This window comes from Vulpes lagopus, chromosome 17 (genome assembly GCF_018345385.1).
Source record: "Vulpes lagopus strain Blue_001 chromosome 17, ASM1834538v1, whole genome shotgun sequence".
NCBI classification, from domain to species: domain Eukaryota; kingdom Metazoa; phylum Chordata; class Mammalia; order Carnivora; family Canidae; genus Vulpes; species Vulpes lagopus.
Genome location: NC_054840.1, coordinates 24,809,051 through 24,828,719, shown reverse-complemented (window position 1 = coordinate 24,828,719; position 19,669 = coordinate 24,809,051). Strand labels below are relative to the sequence as shown.

At 46.0% G+C, this 19,669-nt stretch overlaps 1 protein-coding gene across 1 annotated transcript; it reads left to right on the top strand.

Annotated features, from left to right (window-relative positions):
* Positions 1-11,636: 11,636 nt before the first annotated feature.
* On the top strand, positions 11,637-19,024 carry LOC121477390 (glyceraldehyde-3-phosphate dehydrogenase-like). The gene is made up of 2 exons (XM_041731649.1): positions 11,637-12,166; positions 18,949-19,024. The coding sequence occupies exons 1-2, from the start codon at positions 11,637-11,639 to the stop codon at positions 19,022-19,024; spliced, it is 606 nt and encodes a 201-aa protein (XP_041587583.1).
* Positions 19,025-19,669: the final 645 nt, after the last annotated feature.

Sequence of the window (19,669 nt, the reverse complement as noted above, 5' to 3'; positions counted from 1 at the left end):
AGAAGGTGGTCCTGTCATAGTTCTACACAAATCAGCAATCTGGTCTCTACAGAAATAGATGGATTCTGGAGAATGTATATAGCCTACTGCAAACTCAAGCAAATGGTAATAACCCCCATTACAGCTTTCCTGCCACAGGTGGTGTATTTGCTGGAGCAGATTCATAAGGTCTTGGGTACAAGAGATGCAGCCACCAATTTGGGAAATAGATTTTTAGGTATCTTCAGCTGAAAAGAGGACCCGCAGTAATTTGCATTCACATAATATTCATTTATGGTTTGCCCTGTCCATTCCCCCTTTGTCTTAATGTTGTCTGAAGAGATCTGGACTGTTTAGATACTTATCGAAATATCACAGATTCCCAACATTAATAATATTATTTTGATCAAGCCAAGTGAGCAGGAGATGACTAGAGCTCTTGGTGAGATACATGTGACCCACTGGGGGGAGAATAAACTCTGGAGATTTAGGGGCCTGCTACATCAGTAAAATTGTCAGCGGTCCACTGGTCAGTGGTGTGCCGAGAGAGTTCCACCAAAGTACAAGACAAATGATTGCATCTAGTGGGTTTCTTTGGGTTCTGGAGGCAACATAATCTGTTTGTAGGATATACTATTCTAGCCCATATGCCGGGTAATACAAAAGGATGCCAATTTCAAAGGGGCCCCAGAGCAGGAAATAGCTCTGCAGCAGGTACAGGCTGTAGTACCAGCAGCCCTGCCACTTGGGGTATGTGGCCTCATGGATCCAGTGGTGTTGGAGGTACTGGTGGTGGAAAAGATGCCATAGGGAGTTTTTGCAAACCCCAGTGGGAGACTATAACAGTTCAGGGCTCTAGGATTCTGGAGCAAGGCCATGCCATCTGCAGTGAAAAACAACTCTTGGTGTGCTACCAAGCCCCGATGAAGCAGACAGCTGGAGGCTGTCAGGTAAGCACACTCCTTGCAGTTAGCAGCACATCTTTTCTTGAAGAATCTGAACAATCCATCTTCCTTGTTACCAGGGGCTCAGACTCCTCAAGAACCAGGACTTGTGTCTCACTGCAGGTGAACCACTGGGACAGCAGAGGTGCTGGCTGAGGGGGAGGAGCGTTAGAATGAACAGCAGAGGAGGGAGACAATGGGTGCCATCTGTGGCCCTGAGATCAGCTGTGGTGAATGGGGTCTGCATGTCGTCCCTTTAACTACCCTCTTGTAGGTTTCCCTAAGGAAGAGGGCCTCCAGCACCCAAGGGGACCTGCTCCCCACATGTGTCGGGGGAGATGGGTCCCTACAGCTGTGCACTATGGCAGACACAGAGCTGTGCCGCTTGCTTCTCCTTCAAGAAGGCAAGGGCAGAGGATCCCTGGGTGGCTCAGTGGTTTAACGCCTGCCTTTGGCTCAGGGCATGATCCTGGGGTCCCGGGATTGAGTCCCACAATTGGGGACTCCCTGCGTGGAGCCTGCTTCTCCCTCTGCCTGTGTCTCTGCCTCTCTCTCTCTGTGTCCCTCATGAATAAATAAATAAAATATTAAAAAAAAAAAGGCAAGGGCAGTGAAGTAAGCTGACAGCCTCAGCATTGGGGTCCACGGCAGAGTCAGCTTCAGCTTTTTTTTTTTTTTAATTTGTGTGTGTGTGTGTGTGTGTGTGTGTGAGAGAGAGAGAGAGAGAGAGAGAGAAAGAGAGGAAGGAGGGAGGGAGGGAGAGACACAGGCAGAGGGAGAAGCCGGCTCCACCCGTGCAGGGAGCCTGATGCGGCACTCGATCCCGAGTCTCCAGGATCACGCCCTGAGTGGAAGGCAGGCGTTAAACCTCTGAGCTACCCAGGGATCCCCAGCTTCAGCTTTTGAGCTGAGGTCATGCTCTTCCTGGGGTGGCCTCAGCCAATGACTGAGCAGGATGAGAGAATGGGCCCCGGATGTTTCTACCCAGTGACAGACTGTCCTAATAGGAAACCTTGGGCATCTTTTTCCAGGGATCCCGTGGGGTGGCAGAAACTTTGTCATGTCTGTACCATGCTGGCTGTCTCTCCCCAAACCACTTTCCTCCCTTTCTTTCATGACATAACTTGCCGATGAACCTTGCACTCTCCCAACTCTGTGTCGGCCTCTGCTTCTCAGAGACCTCCACTGGCACAGTCCGCCTGGATCACCCCCTCTGATCTCTGAGGGCACTTGTGTTTTGTACTTGATTGTGGTCTGACCAACTGACTAGCAGATACCCAGCCTGGCTGTCAGGACTGTGCTTCATGCCTCTGGCGGGGGCTATAGGATCCTTTGTGTGTTCTCTGAGAGTATGCGGCCTGTGGGCCACTGGAGGGATGAGGGGGACATGGTTCAACAGGAGAAGCCCAGGCCCCAACAGCTAGGGATGTTTATGAGTTTGTGGTTCTCAGGAACAGCTTTAGGCTGGAGCACTTGGCCGCCAGGTAGGGCCTCTGCTGTGTGCAGGCCCTTGGTTCCCTTCCCACCAGACCCTCCCCTGCCTCCCTGAGGGCCAGATGAAGGAAGAGACTTTTGGATTAGGTGTCAGGGGCTGTGGTGGGGAGAGGCCACAAGAGCCCCAGCACCTCCAAAACAGGAGCTGTGTTCCAGAGAGCAGCTGGTGCCACAGATAGACTGGGGACAGGGGACAGCATGTCAGAATGTCAGGGCAGAGGGGCCCTCTGTGGTCTGGCTGATGAGAACCTGGGGGTGACTATGGTTGCTGAAACCGTCTCTGCGTACTGACTTGGCCATTCTAACTAAAAGCACTGGGGTAGGGAGGGGTCATTTTATCAGAGTTCTTTTAAAAAATTGACAGATGGGGCACCTGGGTGCCTTAGTGGTTGAGCGTCTTCCTTTGGCTCAGGTCGTGATCCCAGGGTCCTTGGAATCAAGTTCCACATCAGGCTCCCCGAAGGGAGCCTGCTTCTCCTTCTGCCTATGTCTCTCATGAATAAATAAACAAAATCTTTAAAAAATTGACACACACATTATATTAGTTACAGGTGTACAACAATGATTCAGTATTTATATATATTGTGAAATGATTACCACAGTAAGTCTAGTTACCATCTGTCATCACACATAGTTACAGGTTTTTTTTTTTTTTTGCTTGTGTTGGGAACTTTTAAGATCTATTCTCTTAGCAACTTTCAAATATGCAATTCATTATTACTAACTATAGTCACCATGCTGTATATTACATCCGCATTACTTATTTATTTTGCATCAGAGGTCTTTATGGTCACAGAGCATGGCTCTAGAGGGAGAGATAAAGGAATTAAACTACCTCCCTTAGCCTCTTTAGGCAAAGCAGGGATGCACCATAAGAGGGGGTACCATGAGGGGCTCTTCTAATTAACCACACCCCAGCTGGCCTCTATCATTATTGTCGTTTGTTCTATCAAAGGGAATCATGTGAAACTGCCATTTTTGGAGGTCAGGAAACCGTGAAATACTGGTAATTTTATTTGGATCAACTTAATATAGAGAGCTGAGTTTAAGTTAGGGGTATACGTATTCCCAGACTAGAGTAGCGATTTAGGGACCTTCCCACAGCCAGTATTCCCCGAGCGCCCCCTACAGGCCAGGTCTCAAACAGCGGTCTTACCTTGCTTTCTCGGATTCTATTCTCGCAGCATCCCCAAGAGGAAGTAAAATTATTTTCCTTCCTCTCTCTCTCTGTGTCTCTCATGAATAAATAAACAAACAGATCTTTTTAAAAAATATTTTCCTTCTTGTTCAGGTGAAGAAAGAGAGGCACTACTCAAGTATCACACTTAGAGCAGACTAAAATCTATCTGACCTACAAACCCATGTGGGTTTTTTAAAAAATATTTTATTGATTTATTCATGAGAGAGGCAGAGATACAGACAGAGGGAGAAGCAGGCTCCATGCAGGGATCCCTGCGTGTGGGACTGATCCTAGGACCTCGGGGACTGTGACCTGAGCTGAAGACTGATGCTCAACTACTGAGCCACCCAGGAGCCCATAAAACCATGTTCTTGACTGACCCTTGCCCTGACTGCCCTCCCTGCTCGCACCCCTCCCCCCAAGTCCTCTGCGTGGCTTCCAGTGTGTAAAATGGGGTTGGGGACTGGACATTTGAGTTCAAGGACTTCAGAGAGCTCTGGACCAAGTGGCCCCTACGCGATCATCAGGGTCAGATACAGACTTTGTGCGGTCTGAAGTTGACAACACTGTTTATGACCCTCTTTAGGAAAAATAAAATCCCCCTTACTTTCACAGATTTTGTATAAATCTATGTCCATATGAACATTTGCTAAGGCCCCTGCCCAGGCCTTAGAAGGGGCTCGTGAAACTGAAGCTGCAGCTTCACCATCCAGCTTCTGGTGCCCCGGGCAGGCCGGGCAGGGAGCAGCCGCCTTCACAGGCCCAGCAGGGTGCTCCGATCTGGCGCAGCCAGGAGGGTCCGCGCTGGCAAGTTCCACCCAGGGCCCAGGGGGATTGTATGCACACGGACTCCAGGTGGCCTGGGCCTTTTATAGAGGCCAGACTCTGCAAAGGGTGACCAGGGTCCGCGGGGGTGGAGGGTGTGCGCGTGGCATGTCCTAGGCCGAGAGCACTGCGGCCTCCGCTCTCGGCGGTGAGGGGGAGCTGCCCTCCGGCGGCTGCTGGTGAAGGGCCCGCGGTCATCCTCAGGCCCAGCTCGCCGAGGAGGCCTCGCCTTCCACCCACCGACTCACAGGGGCCAGGGCGGCAGTCGGAGGGGACACGGAGATTCTACTGGGATTACACTAAGGAGGAAATGTGGCTTCCTACAGGAGCCCCGGTGCTTTAGAAAATTTCATAAATAAAAAACGTTTAAGCTAGAAAATTTAATTCATGTGTAACTCAAGTTTAAGAATAGAGAGCATCACACGACTGTGTAGGGACATCTGGATTCTGGGCTGCGATCTGGAGAGGAAGAAGGCCAAGCTCCCAGGAGGGCCAGGTCCCTGCGTGGGGGTCTCTCTGCTGTGAGACTCCCCCCCCCTTTCCGGGATGCACAAGGTTGCAGAGAAAGAAGGGGACAGAAAATGGGAGGAATGGAAATGAGGAGCTAGAGACTACTAGGGCTTATTCGATAGGATTTTGTCTTACCCTGCAGGACTTTAGGAATAAAGAAGAGAGGGGATATAATGGTAGATAAGTTGGTATTCCTACTTTTAGGTAACTCACTTTCTTGTGGAAAAAGACGTGCCAGGAACTGTGGTCTTAAGCAATGTATAAGGGCCCTTCCTGGGGGGGGGGGAGGAGCCTGCCTTGCAGGGCCTCCAGCTCTGGGGTGTGCTCTTCAGCGGCGCCCAGCTGCAAGTTGCCTGGTAAAAATGTGCAGAAACGTATGTGACCCTCGGTCCTTTTTGTAGGTGACATGTTTGTTTATACCTCTGGAATCTTTTAACAGTTTCTGTATCCCCAGCATCTTGCACTTCCATGATGATGGATGTGTGTCTTGGTTTTTATAAGCAGCGTTTTTATTCTTATTATTTTTAAAAAGATTTTATTTATTCATGAGAGACACACAGAGAGAGGCAGGCTCCCTGCCAGGAGCCCAACGTGGGACTCGATCCCAGAACCCCGGGACCATGCCCTGAGCCAAAGGCAGACACTCAAGCTCTGAGCCACCAAAAGCAGCATTTTTAAAACACAGTTTGACAATCTTAGTCTTTTACTATTTAGTCCATTTACAGTTAATGCTATTACAGTTGGACTGGTTTGTAACTACCTTCTATTTTTATTTTACTTGACCCATCTGTTTTATGTTCCTTTTTTCTTCCTTCCTTGGTGCTTTTAGATTAATAAAATATTTTCTATAATTCCTCTTCCTTCTATTAAATTAAGAGTTATATGTCCTTTATTATTATTATTATTATTATTATTATTATTATTATTTAGTTTTGTGTTAGAGATGATTCCATAGGATGACAACTTGATTTTCTTTACCGTGCATGCGATTTGGAAATTTTGTCAAGAGGATTTTTTTCTTCTTTACGTCTATAATAGTTTCACTCTCCTATGTCTGAGTTGACCATTCTGGTCAATTTTCCAATGTACATAGGTGCATTCAACATATGCATTTAGACCATTTTTATTTTCAGAAAGTTTGCAGAGATCATAATTTTTGGATTAAACACTTTATATTTGTTTGATTTTTTAAATTTTATTTATTTATTCATGAGAGACACACAGAAAGAGGCAGAGACATAGGCAGAGAGAGAAGCAGACTCCTCACAGGGAGCCTGATGTGGGACTGACGCTCAACCGTTGAGCCACCCAGGTGTCTCTGTTTAATTTTAAATCAACTTTTCTGGTGATATAACTTACATAAAATAAAGCTGACCGATCCTAAGTGTCCAAGTTGATAAGTTTTGATAAAATAATATGCAGTTGTAGAACCATTACCACAAACCATTATAGTTTTTTTTTTTTTATTATTATTACTTATTTATGATAGTCACAGAGAGAGAGAGAGAGAGGCAGAGACACAGGCAGAGGGAGAAGCAGGCTTCAGGCACCGGGAGCCCGACGTGGGATTCGATCCTGGGTCTCCAGGATCACGCCCTGGGCCAAAGGCAGGCGCCAAACCGCTGCGCCACCCAGGGATCCCTGAAATGAGTTTTTAAAAGAGATTTATCTAATTATTAGAGAGAGAGAGCACAGCAGCAGGAAGGGCAGAAGGAGAGGGAGAAAGAATCTCAAGCAGACTCCATGCTGAGTGTGGAGCCGGAGGCAGGGCTTGACCTCCTGACTCTGAGATCATGAGCTGAGCTGAAACCAAGAGGTGGATGCTTAACGAACTGTGCCACCCAGGTGCCCATATTTCTGAAATGATTTAACTAAAATTTTTTAAAAAATGAGACATAATTGACATAAAACATATTAGCTTCAGGTGTACAAGGTATGGATTTGATATTTGTATCTATTGCTATTTAGTTTTTCTTCTCTTTTCTGAGTTTGATTAACTACTTTTACATCTTGTTTTTTTTTTTTTTTTTTTGTCCATTTCTATCCTGAATCGTTGAATTTTGGTGTTCTTTTATATCTCAAATCCCTATTTAATAACATTTAATTTGCATTGGATATTGTGTGATGATTTTCACCTGTTCCTTGTTGTTTTGGAGGGGCCAAATTCATCAGCTGAATATATAAGGATCTTACTTTTCCTTTTCTTCTCGTGGTGACTTGGAGGTAGATGCTACCTATCATTTGTCTATTTAGAAGTGTGTTCAATTTTCCTGACCTGTCAATAACAGATGAAGGGCTTGAGGGTTTACTAAGATTCTTAGTTCCAGAGAGCCCTCCTGTAGTGGTAAGTGAAGTGAGATTTCCTTAACATGGTGATTTGTGAGGGAGAGTTTTGTGTGTCTGCTGATTCTGTAGGCCTCTTACTTTCTCCATCATTTTTCTTTCTTTTCTTCACTTCCTAGTGTCCAAGTAATGCGTCTCCTTTATTTAAAAAAAAAAAAGATTTAATTGTTAGAGAGAGAGAGAGAGAGAGAGAGAGAGAGAGAATGCATAGCTGGGGAGGAGGCGTGCAGACGGAGAGGGGAAGCAGACTTCCTGCTGAGTGGGGAGCCTGATCTCCATATGGGGCTCCATCTCAGGACCCTGAGATCACTACCTGAGCCAAAACTAAGAGGCGGACGCTTAACCAGTTGAGTCATCCAGGCACCCCAAATGCTTCCCCTTCTAAGTTGCCTTCCTCTCCCTGGAAGTAGAGGCTTTCTGAGATGGTTTCTTCTGGTCCTGGGCACTTTGAGCCTCTGCAAGAGTCCTCAGTAGCCTGTGCTCTGACCAGCCAGGTTGCAGTCCTGGCCTCAGTATTTCTACACTTAAGATGAGACCATCTCCTTTTGGAAGCGGTGACTTTTATTCATGTCCTTCCACTTCTAGGACCCCACTGTCCAATTCCTTCTATAGGCGGTCTTCCCCTGGCTTGCTGCTCTGGAGTGGACTCTGGAGACAGCTTTGCTGGTATGTGTTTAGTTCTCTCTTCCATGTAAATTAAAGTTTGTAGAAACTCTGCCTTGTAGTTATGGCATAGGTATGGATTATATGTGATTTGAGTTGCTCTCCTTGTTAATTTGTAGGGATTTTGGAGGTTGTGTGAAGAGATTTGGATACAGGAAACCATCATTATCCCATGGGAACTCAGAGTCATTTTTAAAAATCGTGGTTTTATTCATTTTGGAAGAGTTCCTCACATTTCTAGTGATGCTTGATTGACTGCTTATGTTTGAGAGTGTGGCCTACAAAAGGTTATGGGGAGCCTTGTGTGTATTGTGATGATGCTGGAGCCGGCCAGGCTGCTGACGGGTCCTCTAATGCCATAATGGGCAATGATCTGTGGGCTTGCTCATTTCTCCCAGGCAGAAATTTCTATTCTCTTCTCTGAAGGGTAATGTCTGTTTTTGACCACAAGGGAACTGGGGAAAGGGGAGAGTGGGGAATCCTTTATATTATAAATAGATTTTCAATGAGCCACATATCATCTTTGTCTTCTGCTGTAACGCTGTACCTGATTTCTGAGAGAACCGCACTTCTCTGACATTCTGTAGGGCTAAACAGCTCTTTTCTGTATTTTTCCCTCTGTGCCAGTAGTCTAGCCTGTAGCTTCCTTCACCCTGCTGCTTGAGTTGTCAACTCCTTCTGTTCCCATCTTCCAGAATTTTGTCAATATCTCCCATCTGTTGATGGGCCATCTCATTCTCTTGTGGCTGGCTATAGGTTTATCAGCTTTTTAATCCTTCACTTTAATTTTATTGAGGACGTGGGAGGGAATGGAAGTAAACAGAGAGATTTAATCTGCCATCTTCAACCTAAAATCTCTGCTTTTGGAGTTTTGAGGGTTTAAAAGAAAAGCAGCCCCTTTAGAAAGGGGAAGAGGGTGGTTCTGTGGTTATACAAGCCACCAGAAGCTGGGTGTGGTCCTGACCATCGCTTCCAGGACAGAGGGCAGTCTGGTAAGGTCGTGCCTGAGAATTGACAGAGCTCATGGTTCACAGCAGAATCCATGGTGGTGGCTGGCCCTGAAGACCCTGCCCCTGGATTGGAAGTTTCCCACAGTATGCACTGCTGAAAAATGTCTTGAACTTAACAAAAAATGTGCTTATGTGTTATATGGAGCATCTTTCCCTTGCCATTAGATATTTGTGTGCCATCTGCTGTTTAAAGTTACTTTCTTTTTAAATTTTTTTTTTAAAGATTTTGTTTATTTATTCATGAGACACACACACACACACACACACACACACACACACAGGCAGGCTCCATGCAGGGAGCCCGATGTAGGACTCGATCCCGGGTCTCCAGGATCAGGCCCTGGGCTGAAGCTGGCGCTAAACCGATGAGCCACCGGGGCTGCCCTAAAGTTACTTTCTACCCTGTCCTGAGAACTACCACATTTCATTTAACCTTCCCTTACATTGGAGCTGCCCATTAAATTGCACTTGCTCTGATATAAAACCAAGCCTGGGGGCACCTGGGTGGCTCAGTCAGCTAAGCGTCTGCCTTCAGCTCAGGTCATGATCTTGGGGTTCTGGATTTAAGCCCTGCATCAGGTTCCCTGCTTGGTGGGAGTCTACTCCCTTTGCCCCTTCTCTCTGCTCATGTGCGCACAGGTGCTCTCTCTCTCTCAAATAAATAAATAAAATCTTAAAAAAAAAAAAAAGAAACAAACAAACCAGCAGCAACAACCCTGAGCTCCCTGCACCCTCACCCTGTTTAGAACCAGTCAGCCCCCCTGTGTGTGTGGTTCTGTTTTTTTTTTTTCCCTGTGGACCACCTGTTCAAGCCCCAGCATGTTTTGCTCATGAACTTACAGAATTATTGAGAAAAGGAGGCCCAAGCATGCTGAGAAAGCACTGAGGGAGAGATGGGATCCCAGCACAGAGCCCTGTCCTCCTGCAGTTACCATCTTGCCTGAGCTGAGCCCCTTCCTCACAGGGTTTGGCTTGGATGTTAGGCCGGGGAGTTAGCCTTCCTGGATCCCTCTTTTGAGCTGAAAGAACTGGGTTTTAGGCCTTTCTCTGAAACCAAGATCAGAGCTCTTCTGTGACCCTGGTATGCACTGATTAGGCATCATTTCCATGTTGGTCCAGAGTCACCCTGGAATCTCGACTTTTGATTGAGGAGTACATACTTGATGTCGTCCCACAAATCCTCTGGGTGCCGGGCCAATGTGTACTACTCTTGAGGATATTACATGACTGGTTGAGACCACTGTGTGACCTTGGGAGATCATTTTCTCTTTTTCTCTCTGAGCCCAAATTGGGTAAGAGTCCCTACTGTACCTTATTGGCGGTGGGACTTCAGTGCACTAATGAATGTGAGGTTCTTGGTGCATCATCTTACTTGAACATCCCTTTCCTCACTGACCTAGTGAAACCATGCTCCAGATTGAAACCAGCAGAAAGTTTAAAGTTTGCTTTTCAGAGAACTGTTTCTCCCCAATCAGGTATTGTGTCTTTTTAGATCCCCACTAATAAACACACTGGCTATTTCTGCAGAAGACTGGACTTAAGGTCAACTAATATAGTTCTAGTCCAGGAACAAGGGATGCCTGGGTGGCTCAGTGGCTGAGCATCTGCCTTTGGCTCAGGACATGATCCCATGGTCCCAGGATTGAGTCCCACATCAGGCACCCTGCATAGAGTCTGCTTCTCCCTCTGCCTATGTCTCAGCCTCTCTCATGAATAAATAAATAAAATCTTAAAAAACAAAAACAAGGCCCGCTTTCTTTACTCAGGATAAGCCCAAGACCCCATCCAGTTTATCCTGGCTCTTGGACCATGCCCATAGTCCCTTTCCCTTGACCTAAAATGACCTCCTGATATCAGGGGTTGAATTTTGCCTTGTTCTGATGTTAAGTCTCCACCCCAAAGTGATTATAGGATGTATGTTACATATGTGTTTCCTCAATGTGCATGCTCCATCTTTCCTCATGAATAGTCATAGGTTTCCTTTTTCATCAATATGTATATAATCTCAACCCCTATGATTATAAAAAACTTGTTCTCTCCCCCTTTGGAGAGGCGGATTTGAGGTTCCTCTTTCTGTCTCCTCATTTGGCTGCCTCTCAAATAAACCCTTTTCTTGCTGCAAACTTGATATTTCAGTAATTGGCTTTGTTGTGCACTGGCCAGATAGACTTGTGTTCAGTTACGCTAGTGATCTCCCTGACTTTGGCCAACCTTGCCCCTGGTCTATCTCTATCTGACTCTTGGGAGCACATCTGAAGCATACTCTCTAGCTGAATGGAAGGCTACATCTTCTTTACATGAAGCTAAAATTCTTGCCTATTTGCTTTATCATACAGTAACTGGTTCTCATCTCCTGAGTGTCCACGTGGACACTTGGGTATGCCCTATATTCCTGGGGTTTCTCCACTTTTGTTTACTTCAGCCTTCCTTCCCCCTCATTCAAATAGTAGAAAAATTATTTTCCCCATTGCTAAAATTTGGTCAGTGTAGGGAAATGATATACAATAAAAATAGCCAGGATTTGAATCCTAATTCTGCCATTTATTAGCTATGTCACCTTTCAGAAGTTACTTAACAATCTACACCTTAGTTCCCTCATCTATAAAATATGATGATACAGGCTCTCTGCTCCTCCCCGTTTGACAGCCGCATCTTCTGGTGCAGTGCCAGCGGCGTCCCAGAGACACGATGGTGAAGGGCGGAGTGACCGGATTTGGCTGTATTGGGCGCCTGGTCGCCAGGGCTGCTTTCAACTCTGGCAAAGTGGATATTGTCGCCATCAGTGACCCCTTCAATGATCTCAACTACATGGTGTACATGTTCCAGTATGATTCTACCCACGGCAAATTCCACGGCACAGTCAAGGCTGAGAACGGGAAACTTGTCATCAACGGGAAGTCCATCTCCATCTTCCAGGAGCGAGATCCTGCCAACATCAAATGGGGTGATGCTGGTGCTGAATATGTTGTGGAGTCCATTGGGGTCTTCACCATCATGGAGAAGGCTGGGGCTCACTTGAAGGGCGGGGCCAAGAGGGTCATCATCTCTGCTCCTTCTGCTGATGCTCCCAGGTTTGTGATGGGCGTGAACCACGAGAAGTATGACAACTCCCTCAAGATTGTCAGCAATGCCTCCTGCACCACCAACTGTTTGGCTCCTCTAGCCAAAGTCATCCATGACCACTTCAGCATCATGGAGGGCCTCATGACCACCGTCCATGCCATCACTGCCACCCAGAAGACCGTGGACGGCCCCTCTGGGAAGCTATGGTGTGACGGCCAAGGGGCTGCCCAGAGCATCATCCCTGCTTCCACTGGCGCCGCCAAGGCTGTGGGCAAGGTCATCCCTGAGCTGAACGGGAAGCTCACTGGCATGGCCTTCTGTGTCCCCACCTCCAATGTGTCAGTTGTGGATCTGACCTGCCGCCTGGAGAAAGCTGCCAAATATGACGACATCAAGAAGGTAGTGAAGCAGGCATTGGAGGACCCCCTCAAGGGCATCCTGGGCTACACTGAGGACCAGGTTGTCTCCTGTGACTTCAACAGTGACACCCACTCTTCCACCTTCGACGCCGGGGCTGGCATTGCCCTAATGGCCATTTTGTCAAGCTCATTTCCTGGTATGACAATGAATTCAGCTACAGCAACCGGCTGGTGGACCTCATGGTCCACATGGCCTCCAAGGAGTAAGAGCCTCCTGGACCACCAGCCCCAGCAAGAACAAGAGGAAGAGAGAGGTCCTCAGCTGTTGGGGAGTCCCTGCCCCAACTTCATCCCCCAACACACTGAGAATCTCCTGACCTCTGATTTACATCCTAGACCCTGAGGAAGGGGAGGGGCTTGGGGAGCCCTACCTTGTCATGTACCATCAATAAAGTATACTGTACCCAGCCCCCCCCCCAAAAAACAAGGTTTTGAGGATAAAATCAACAGGGGTGATATTTTATAAGTGGTAATACATTGGCAATGGTGGTTTTTTTTTTAAGAATTTTTAAAATTTGTTCATGTGAGATACAGAGAGAGAGAGAGAGAGAGAGAGGCAGAGGGAAATGCAGGCTCCATGCAGGGAGCCCAATTGGGACTCGATCCCGGGACTCCAGGATCATGCCCTGAGCCAATGGCAGACGCTCAACCGCTGAGCCACCGAGGCATCCAGGCAATGGTTGTTATAAATAAATGCATGCTCCCTGGTGGGTTTCTGGGTGGTCCTGTTTTGAAACACTTCAAGCAAACAGCTCCCTTATGGTAGAACCCAATTGATTGAAACATCCTGAAACTGATAAATGTTCAAGACCCATCCACTTTATTCATCCATTGAATAAATATTAACTTAAGTCTAGCATGTCTCAGGCCCTATTTTAGGCACTAAGAATGCATCAGCAAAGAAAACAAAATCCATACTCTCATGGAGCTTATATTCTAGTGAGGGTAACAGACAATGAACATAATAAATAAATCATATAATGTGTTAGAAGCTGATAAATGTGAAAAATGGAGGATAGTAGGGGAAACTGGGAATATTGGGAGGGGAAGTTGTAACTTTAAATAGGGTGGTCAAGGGAGGCCTCAACTGCGATGGTGACTTTAGAGCCAAGACTTCAGGGAGTTGAAAGAGTGGGCCATGAGGTCATTTGGAAAGGACACTGCTATGCAAAACCCATGAGGTCATGAGCAGGTTTGGAGTGTCTGAGAAACAGTGAAGAGGCCAAAGTGGCTGAATCAAAGTGAGCAAGAGTGGGGCTCCCTACTGCAGGGAGTAGCTGCAGATGGGGCTGGAGAATGAAGAGCCTAGGAAGCCACCAAAATAACTTTGGTTTTTGTTGTTGTTCTTGTTAATTGTGCATTTATCAAGACAAACTATTCCTTAGCCTACATATTCATGTGATGCAGTTCAGGAACATAGGTCAGTGACAAACTTCCACAGAACTCAATCCAAATAAATTTTTAAAAAATATTTCTTTTGAGATAGAACATGAGTGAGGGGCAAAGGGAGAGGGAGAAGCAGGCTCCTCACTGAGCAGGGACACAGGGGCTCTATTCCAGGACCCCAGGATTATAACCTGAGCTGAAGGTAGACGCTTGACCAATTGAGCCACCCAGGCACCCCAAGAAATTCTTTATATTTCAAATCACTTCATGCTCTGAAAGATGTCAGCCTTTCTCATTTCCTCAGAACCTTTTACGGAATTATAATTTCTGTAGAAATCTGTGTATGCCTTCTTTCTTGGTTCAGTGATAGCAAACTTGAAGAGTGCTATAGCCTTAGGAATAGAACAAATGTTCCAATGATACAAAGTCATAGACACCTGGCTAGAAGGCCCCACACCTGAGGTTTCACCATGGAAGCCATGGTAGCTATTCTTAACATCTGACTTTCGTTTTTACTCTGAGTGATTTGAGGAACCATTAGAAGATTTTGAGCAGAGGAGTGATTTTATTTGACTTCTGTTTTGGTTGATGGGGTAGGGGACAAGGACGAAAGCAGGAAGACCAGTTAGGAGGTTGATGTATTAACCTAGGTGAGAAATAATAGTGGTTTGTATCAGGGTGGTATTAGTTTTGGTGATGAGATTCTGAACATATTCTGAATATAGAGCAAAAGCATGGATTGGATTTGGGTGTAAAAGAAAAAGCCTCAAGGTCCAAGATTTTTGGAGTGAGCAATGGAAAAATAGAATTACTATTACATGAAGACTGCAGGTTGAACAGATTTGGGGGAGGTGTAAAATCAGGAATTCTCTTTTGGACAGTGGAATATACAAATTTGGAATTCAAGGAAGAGTTCAAGACTAGAGAGATACATTTTGGGGATTTTCAGCATATTAAAAATCATAACACAATCATGACACTGGATGAGATTGCCAAAGGACTTAGTATAGACAAAGAAATGAAGGAGTACTGCAAAGTGAAGAGGAAGGAGGCTGAGAAGGAACAGTCAGTGAGGGAGGAGAAATCCCTGAGTGTGGTGTCTTGGTGGAGAGTATTTTCAGGAGGAAGGGGTGATCAGCTATGCCAGATGCTGTTAAGCAAAATGAGGACTGAGGATTGATCATTGGATTTTGCAACATGGAAGTCACTGGTGACCTTGTTCAGAGACATTTTAGTAGTGTGCTGGGGGCGAAAGCCTGACTGCAGTGGATTCAGTAGAGAACTGGAGAAGGATTTGAGACAATAAGTACAAGTAATGCTTCAAATGGCTTTTCTGTGAAGGGGAGCAGAGCAATAAGGTGATACTTGGAGGAGAAGGAAGGGTCAAGAAAGAGTTTTCCTTTGAGGATGGGAGAAATAACAGTATGATTATATGCTTATGGGAAGGATTCAGTAGAGAGAAAATCTGATGATGTGAGAGAATGAGGATAGAATTACTGGAGAAAGATCCTTGAGTAGGTGCGAGCTTGGCTTTAGACAGGACCACTGATGGTTTATCCACAGTCAAAGGAGGTAAAACAGAATATGCTGGCACAGGCGCAGTAGTAGGATGATGTGTCTCTCCTGACAGATATAATTCCCTCAGTGAAGTAGGAAGCAAGATCACAAGTGAGAGTGAAGGACAAGGTGTTGAGGATCTGAGGGGAAAATAGGTGGAAAAATCATTATTTAGGACATAGGAGAGTGAAAGGCTTAGGATGATTAGAATGATTGCCTGGTTACAGTAGAGATGTGATTGAGGTTTATGGTTATAAATTTAGAGTGAAAACTGGAAAGTTTTATGTCTTTCTCCAGCCACATTCAAGTGTATGAGGGCCTGTGTGGAGGAGGTGGAGGGCTGGATTTAACCTGGTTTGTAGGGGTTTTTCTAAGAGAATACTGTGAAGTGAAAGAGGGGCAAAGGAATTAAGATTGCAATAAGCAGAACAATCATGATAATTGGATGAGGAATTTAAATTTGGTAAAGAGGGAAGAGGGGACACCTGGGGATCACAGGACTGGGAAAGGAGATAGGGTCTTGATCTGAGGTCCTTGTGGGGCAAAGTTCTCTGCAGTTTGGGTAATGAGGGAGTGGGCTAGAAAGATAGAAGATGAGGGCAGAAACTGGGATGCATGACTGACATTGTGGCTTTAATTATTGACAACTGCAAATCTATAGAATGGCCAGGAAGTATGTGGTGGAAGAAGGAAAACAAAATCATGTACTGGGAATCCAGAGTGTTGCTTGCTAATGCTCAGGATCCCATGGTGTGTGTGTGTAGTGTGTGTGTATTGAACCTTGCTTTTCTTATCATTATAGTAAAAGTGGAAAATAAATACATATAATTTACAACTCTTATATAGCAAAAAATAGCTATTCTCTGGCAAGAATTCCTTGAGTTTGAAATATTGGTTGGTTTTCTGTGTGCAAGTGCCCAGATAGCTGTTGGGAATGTGGGTCTGAAATACAGTAGTAGAGATGGCTATCTGGGGAATATCTTAATAAAAAGAAAAAGTTGAAGCAATGTAAGTAGACAAGATTATCTTGAGAGAATATGCACAGCAAGAAGGTTGGGCTTCGGGAGAACCCATATTTATAGGGCAGGAGGAACCAGAAGAGCTAATGAGAAGAACAGGGCAGAAATGTCAGAGAAGGGTCAGCAAGACACAGGAAGAAATGAGTTTTCAGAGCTTAAGAGTGACAAATTGTGCAGAGAGTCCTGTAGGATCGAGACAAATGAGAAGCCCTAGAGTGGCAACTGGGAGTCATTGCTGATCTTGGAACAGTCTCCATTAAGGGACAAGGACTGGAGCTAGGCTGGGTTAGCTAAGAGTGGGTGCTGAGGATGCGGAGATAAGGCAAATGGACTGTTCTCTGCCAGTTTTGGGGAAAGGGAAAAGAAGTGAGAATGAGGGAAATCTAGACAGAGACAGAATCTGTGAAAATGAAGAGAGGAAAGAGAATGGGGATATTTGAAGCAAGTTCTGAAAAAGTGAGAGTCTAAGACATGGTGGCGGAAGGGGAAGGGGTGAACATAAGCAAGAAGAAACAGCTCCTTTTGAGACAACAAAGAAAGCAGAGATGCTGAGTCAAGAAAGGGAAGTGTTTTGACAGGAAAGGGAGGCAAATTAGGATGCTTGTATTGATGGTATTTATGGCTAAATTTATAGTTTACCTATGGCCACAATAGGTTTGTGAGTAGCAACCTTACCCCTTGTTTTTGCCATCCTCCCTCACCCTTATGCAAGCTTCTCATGTTTTCCCCCTTTAGTGGCTCCTTCTTTCCTTCCTGTCCACTAAGTGTGGTCACATTCTAGCCATCTGACCCTTGGAATTCCACTCTTCTCTCTCCATTGTACTGGTCATGGCCAAGGGAATGTTCTTCTCTCCCAGGACAAGGGAAGTTTTACTACCTATTTCTTCAAGTGTCAAAACTTTTATTATTTTTATCTCTTTGGATGGAGCCCTTGTCAAATGTTTCCATGCTTCCCTGCTGAAACTGCTAGCTGGACACCAAAACTCCCTTCCTCCTTCCATAGTGACAGAACTGGACACAGAGCTGCCCAGTGACATCGCTGGTGCAACCTCCTTTGCAGTTATTAGGTGTGGCCATGCATCTTATCTGGGTTTCCTCCACAGTAGAGATCGAGATAAAGGCTTTCATGTGGGCAGTTTGTTTGGATTGTGATTTCAGGGAGCAAGAGTGAAGAGTAAAGGAAATGAAACAGAGAAGAAGAAGGCGTTTTTGAGTTGCCCATTGCTATGTGTGACTGATGCTCAAACTAGGGCACTGTCTGATATGCCTCATAAACGTATATCGCAGGGCTGTCTGCTTGGGGGTTGAAAGAGGAAGAATTTATCCTTGGCTTCCATCCCCCATCGATCTAAGCCCTAGACTCTAAGAATAGCCCCATAAGCCTTAAATTTCCCTGTATTTTGGGCTGCACATGTAAAGGTCCCAACAGCATAGAGGACAGAGTCGGTTGTACGTGGCACTGGGCCCAAGGCAAGGCACTGTCAGGTTGCACAGGCAAAGAACTGATTGAGATCTGTGCAAGACTGGTTGTCAAAGCAGTGGATGGAGTAAGAGTGTGACCAAGAGGATCTGAAGTGGTACGAGAGAGTTCCTTATACCACTCAGATCTGCTCTTGCCTTCCATCAAGTCCAGTCCAGCAAGTGTCCCCATGAAGAAGGTGGTCAGTCACGCTCTCTGCAAGAACATACCCCAAGAAAGTTAGAATAAGCTGTGGTCCCCACTGATGTAGCCAGTCCCAAAGCTGACATTGGCATTTATCATCTCCTTCTCCTGTCACCATCATAGTTCCTCTATCCACCAGCCAGCACTTTGATAGGTATGGGTTGGCTGCCTGGTGGGAAGACTTAGTCCTTCACCCCAAAGGGTTTGAGCCTTGGGCTGCACTTGCAATCATTGCCTGCTCACCATCACTGAGCATAGAACCTCTGAGTTTCAGTCTAGTCCTTCCTGCTTCCATCAGATAGCAACCCTAGGTCTTTGTGGCAATCAGAGTCGATTGTCACCCTTGCCAGTAATCTGGTTATTGGTCTACTGGCATAGGATTCCAGAGGGTCCAGGTAGCAGGTGTCACTGTTGTTTTGGGTGCTGAAGAATACAGTAAGACCAGTAGATCCTACGATCACATGTCCATTTCACACTTCCTTTGCCGTAAAGTGGGTTCCTGTTCTGCGGTAAGGTTGTGTGATACATTGCACTAACAGGTAAGGGAATTTGTAAGCCTGAAGATGGTGGTCCTAGTGGAAGAACTATAGGTGGGAAAGGAAACCAAGGAAGTTACACTGCCCTGTAAGGGACAATGGACAGTCAGGTAGAAATCAGTATGATTGTTACATGGCCCCTGGAGGTTGACCCGAATTCTCACAAGTTGTCACAAATTTGCTTGAAGGGCCTTCCCTTCAGGACCTTGGAGGAGATAACTCACAGGGGACTTATGTCAACAGCCTCAGGTTCACTCAACTGATCAGGGCTATGGTGTATGGCTGCCCAGGCTGTACACTGCACAACACCAGGGAGTGCCATTTGCAAAACTATGACCCACATGGCACCACCTGCAGTTGTGCAGAACAGACCTCCTACAAAAAGCCATATTTCAGCACTGTGGAGCAGAGTCACAAATTTGATGCTAAGTGAACCCCATACAGTCAGCTTAGTCTGAGGGGGTAGATAGGGTGCAGGCCTTAAAATCTGCCCTTGCCTTGAATCTTCCAGAGGTCCTGCTACCTCCCCACACCTCCAGGCCTTCTTGCATTCTTCCACCTATTTCCTCTCTCCCTGTAGTAGGAGAGGTAGCAATAAATGCAGAGGCCTCAGTTTACAGGACAGTCCATTTTATGAGTCCCTTCAGTAGGCAGTGATCCCGGGCTGGTGGGTGCTTAAGGTAAAGCTGTTTTTATGGCTATAGTGACAACAAATAGCTCCAGAAATTTGAGCAGCACCATTCCACTGAGTAGCTCACAGTGCTTTCACTTTCTTCTGGTAATATCTCTGCAAAGTTAGGAGAGGATAATAGACACCTTCCCCATTTTACTAGAGGGGAAACTGAGGCCAGAGAGGAAGAATAACTTCTCAGTGTTGTGGACTAAATGTTTGTGTCCCTCTCAAATTCATGTGTTGATATCTTAACTCCCAGGGGGAAGGTATTTGAAGGCGGGGCCTCTGGGAGGTGACTAGCCAGGAGGGTGGACCTCCTGAACGGGTTTAATGCCCTTATACAATGAGACAAAGAGAGAGGATCTCTTTCTCTGCCATGTGAGGACTCAATGGGGAGAGCCCATC

What these genes read in the sequence shown, in the direction of transcription:
- LOC121477390 (XM_041731649.1), top strand. Translation starts at nt 11,637, where the DNA reads ATGGTGAAGGGCGGAGTGACCGGATTTGGCTGTATTGGGCGCCTGGTC. An exon ending in GGCCTCATGACCACCGTCCA is followed by an intron (nt 12,167 to 18,948) that starts TGCCATCACTGC and finishes CACCACCTGCAG; the next exon opens with TTGTGCAGAACAGACCTCCT.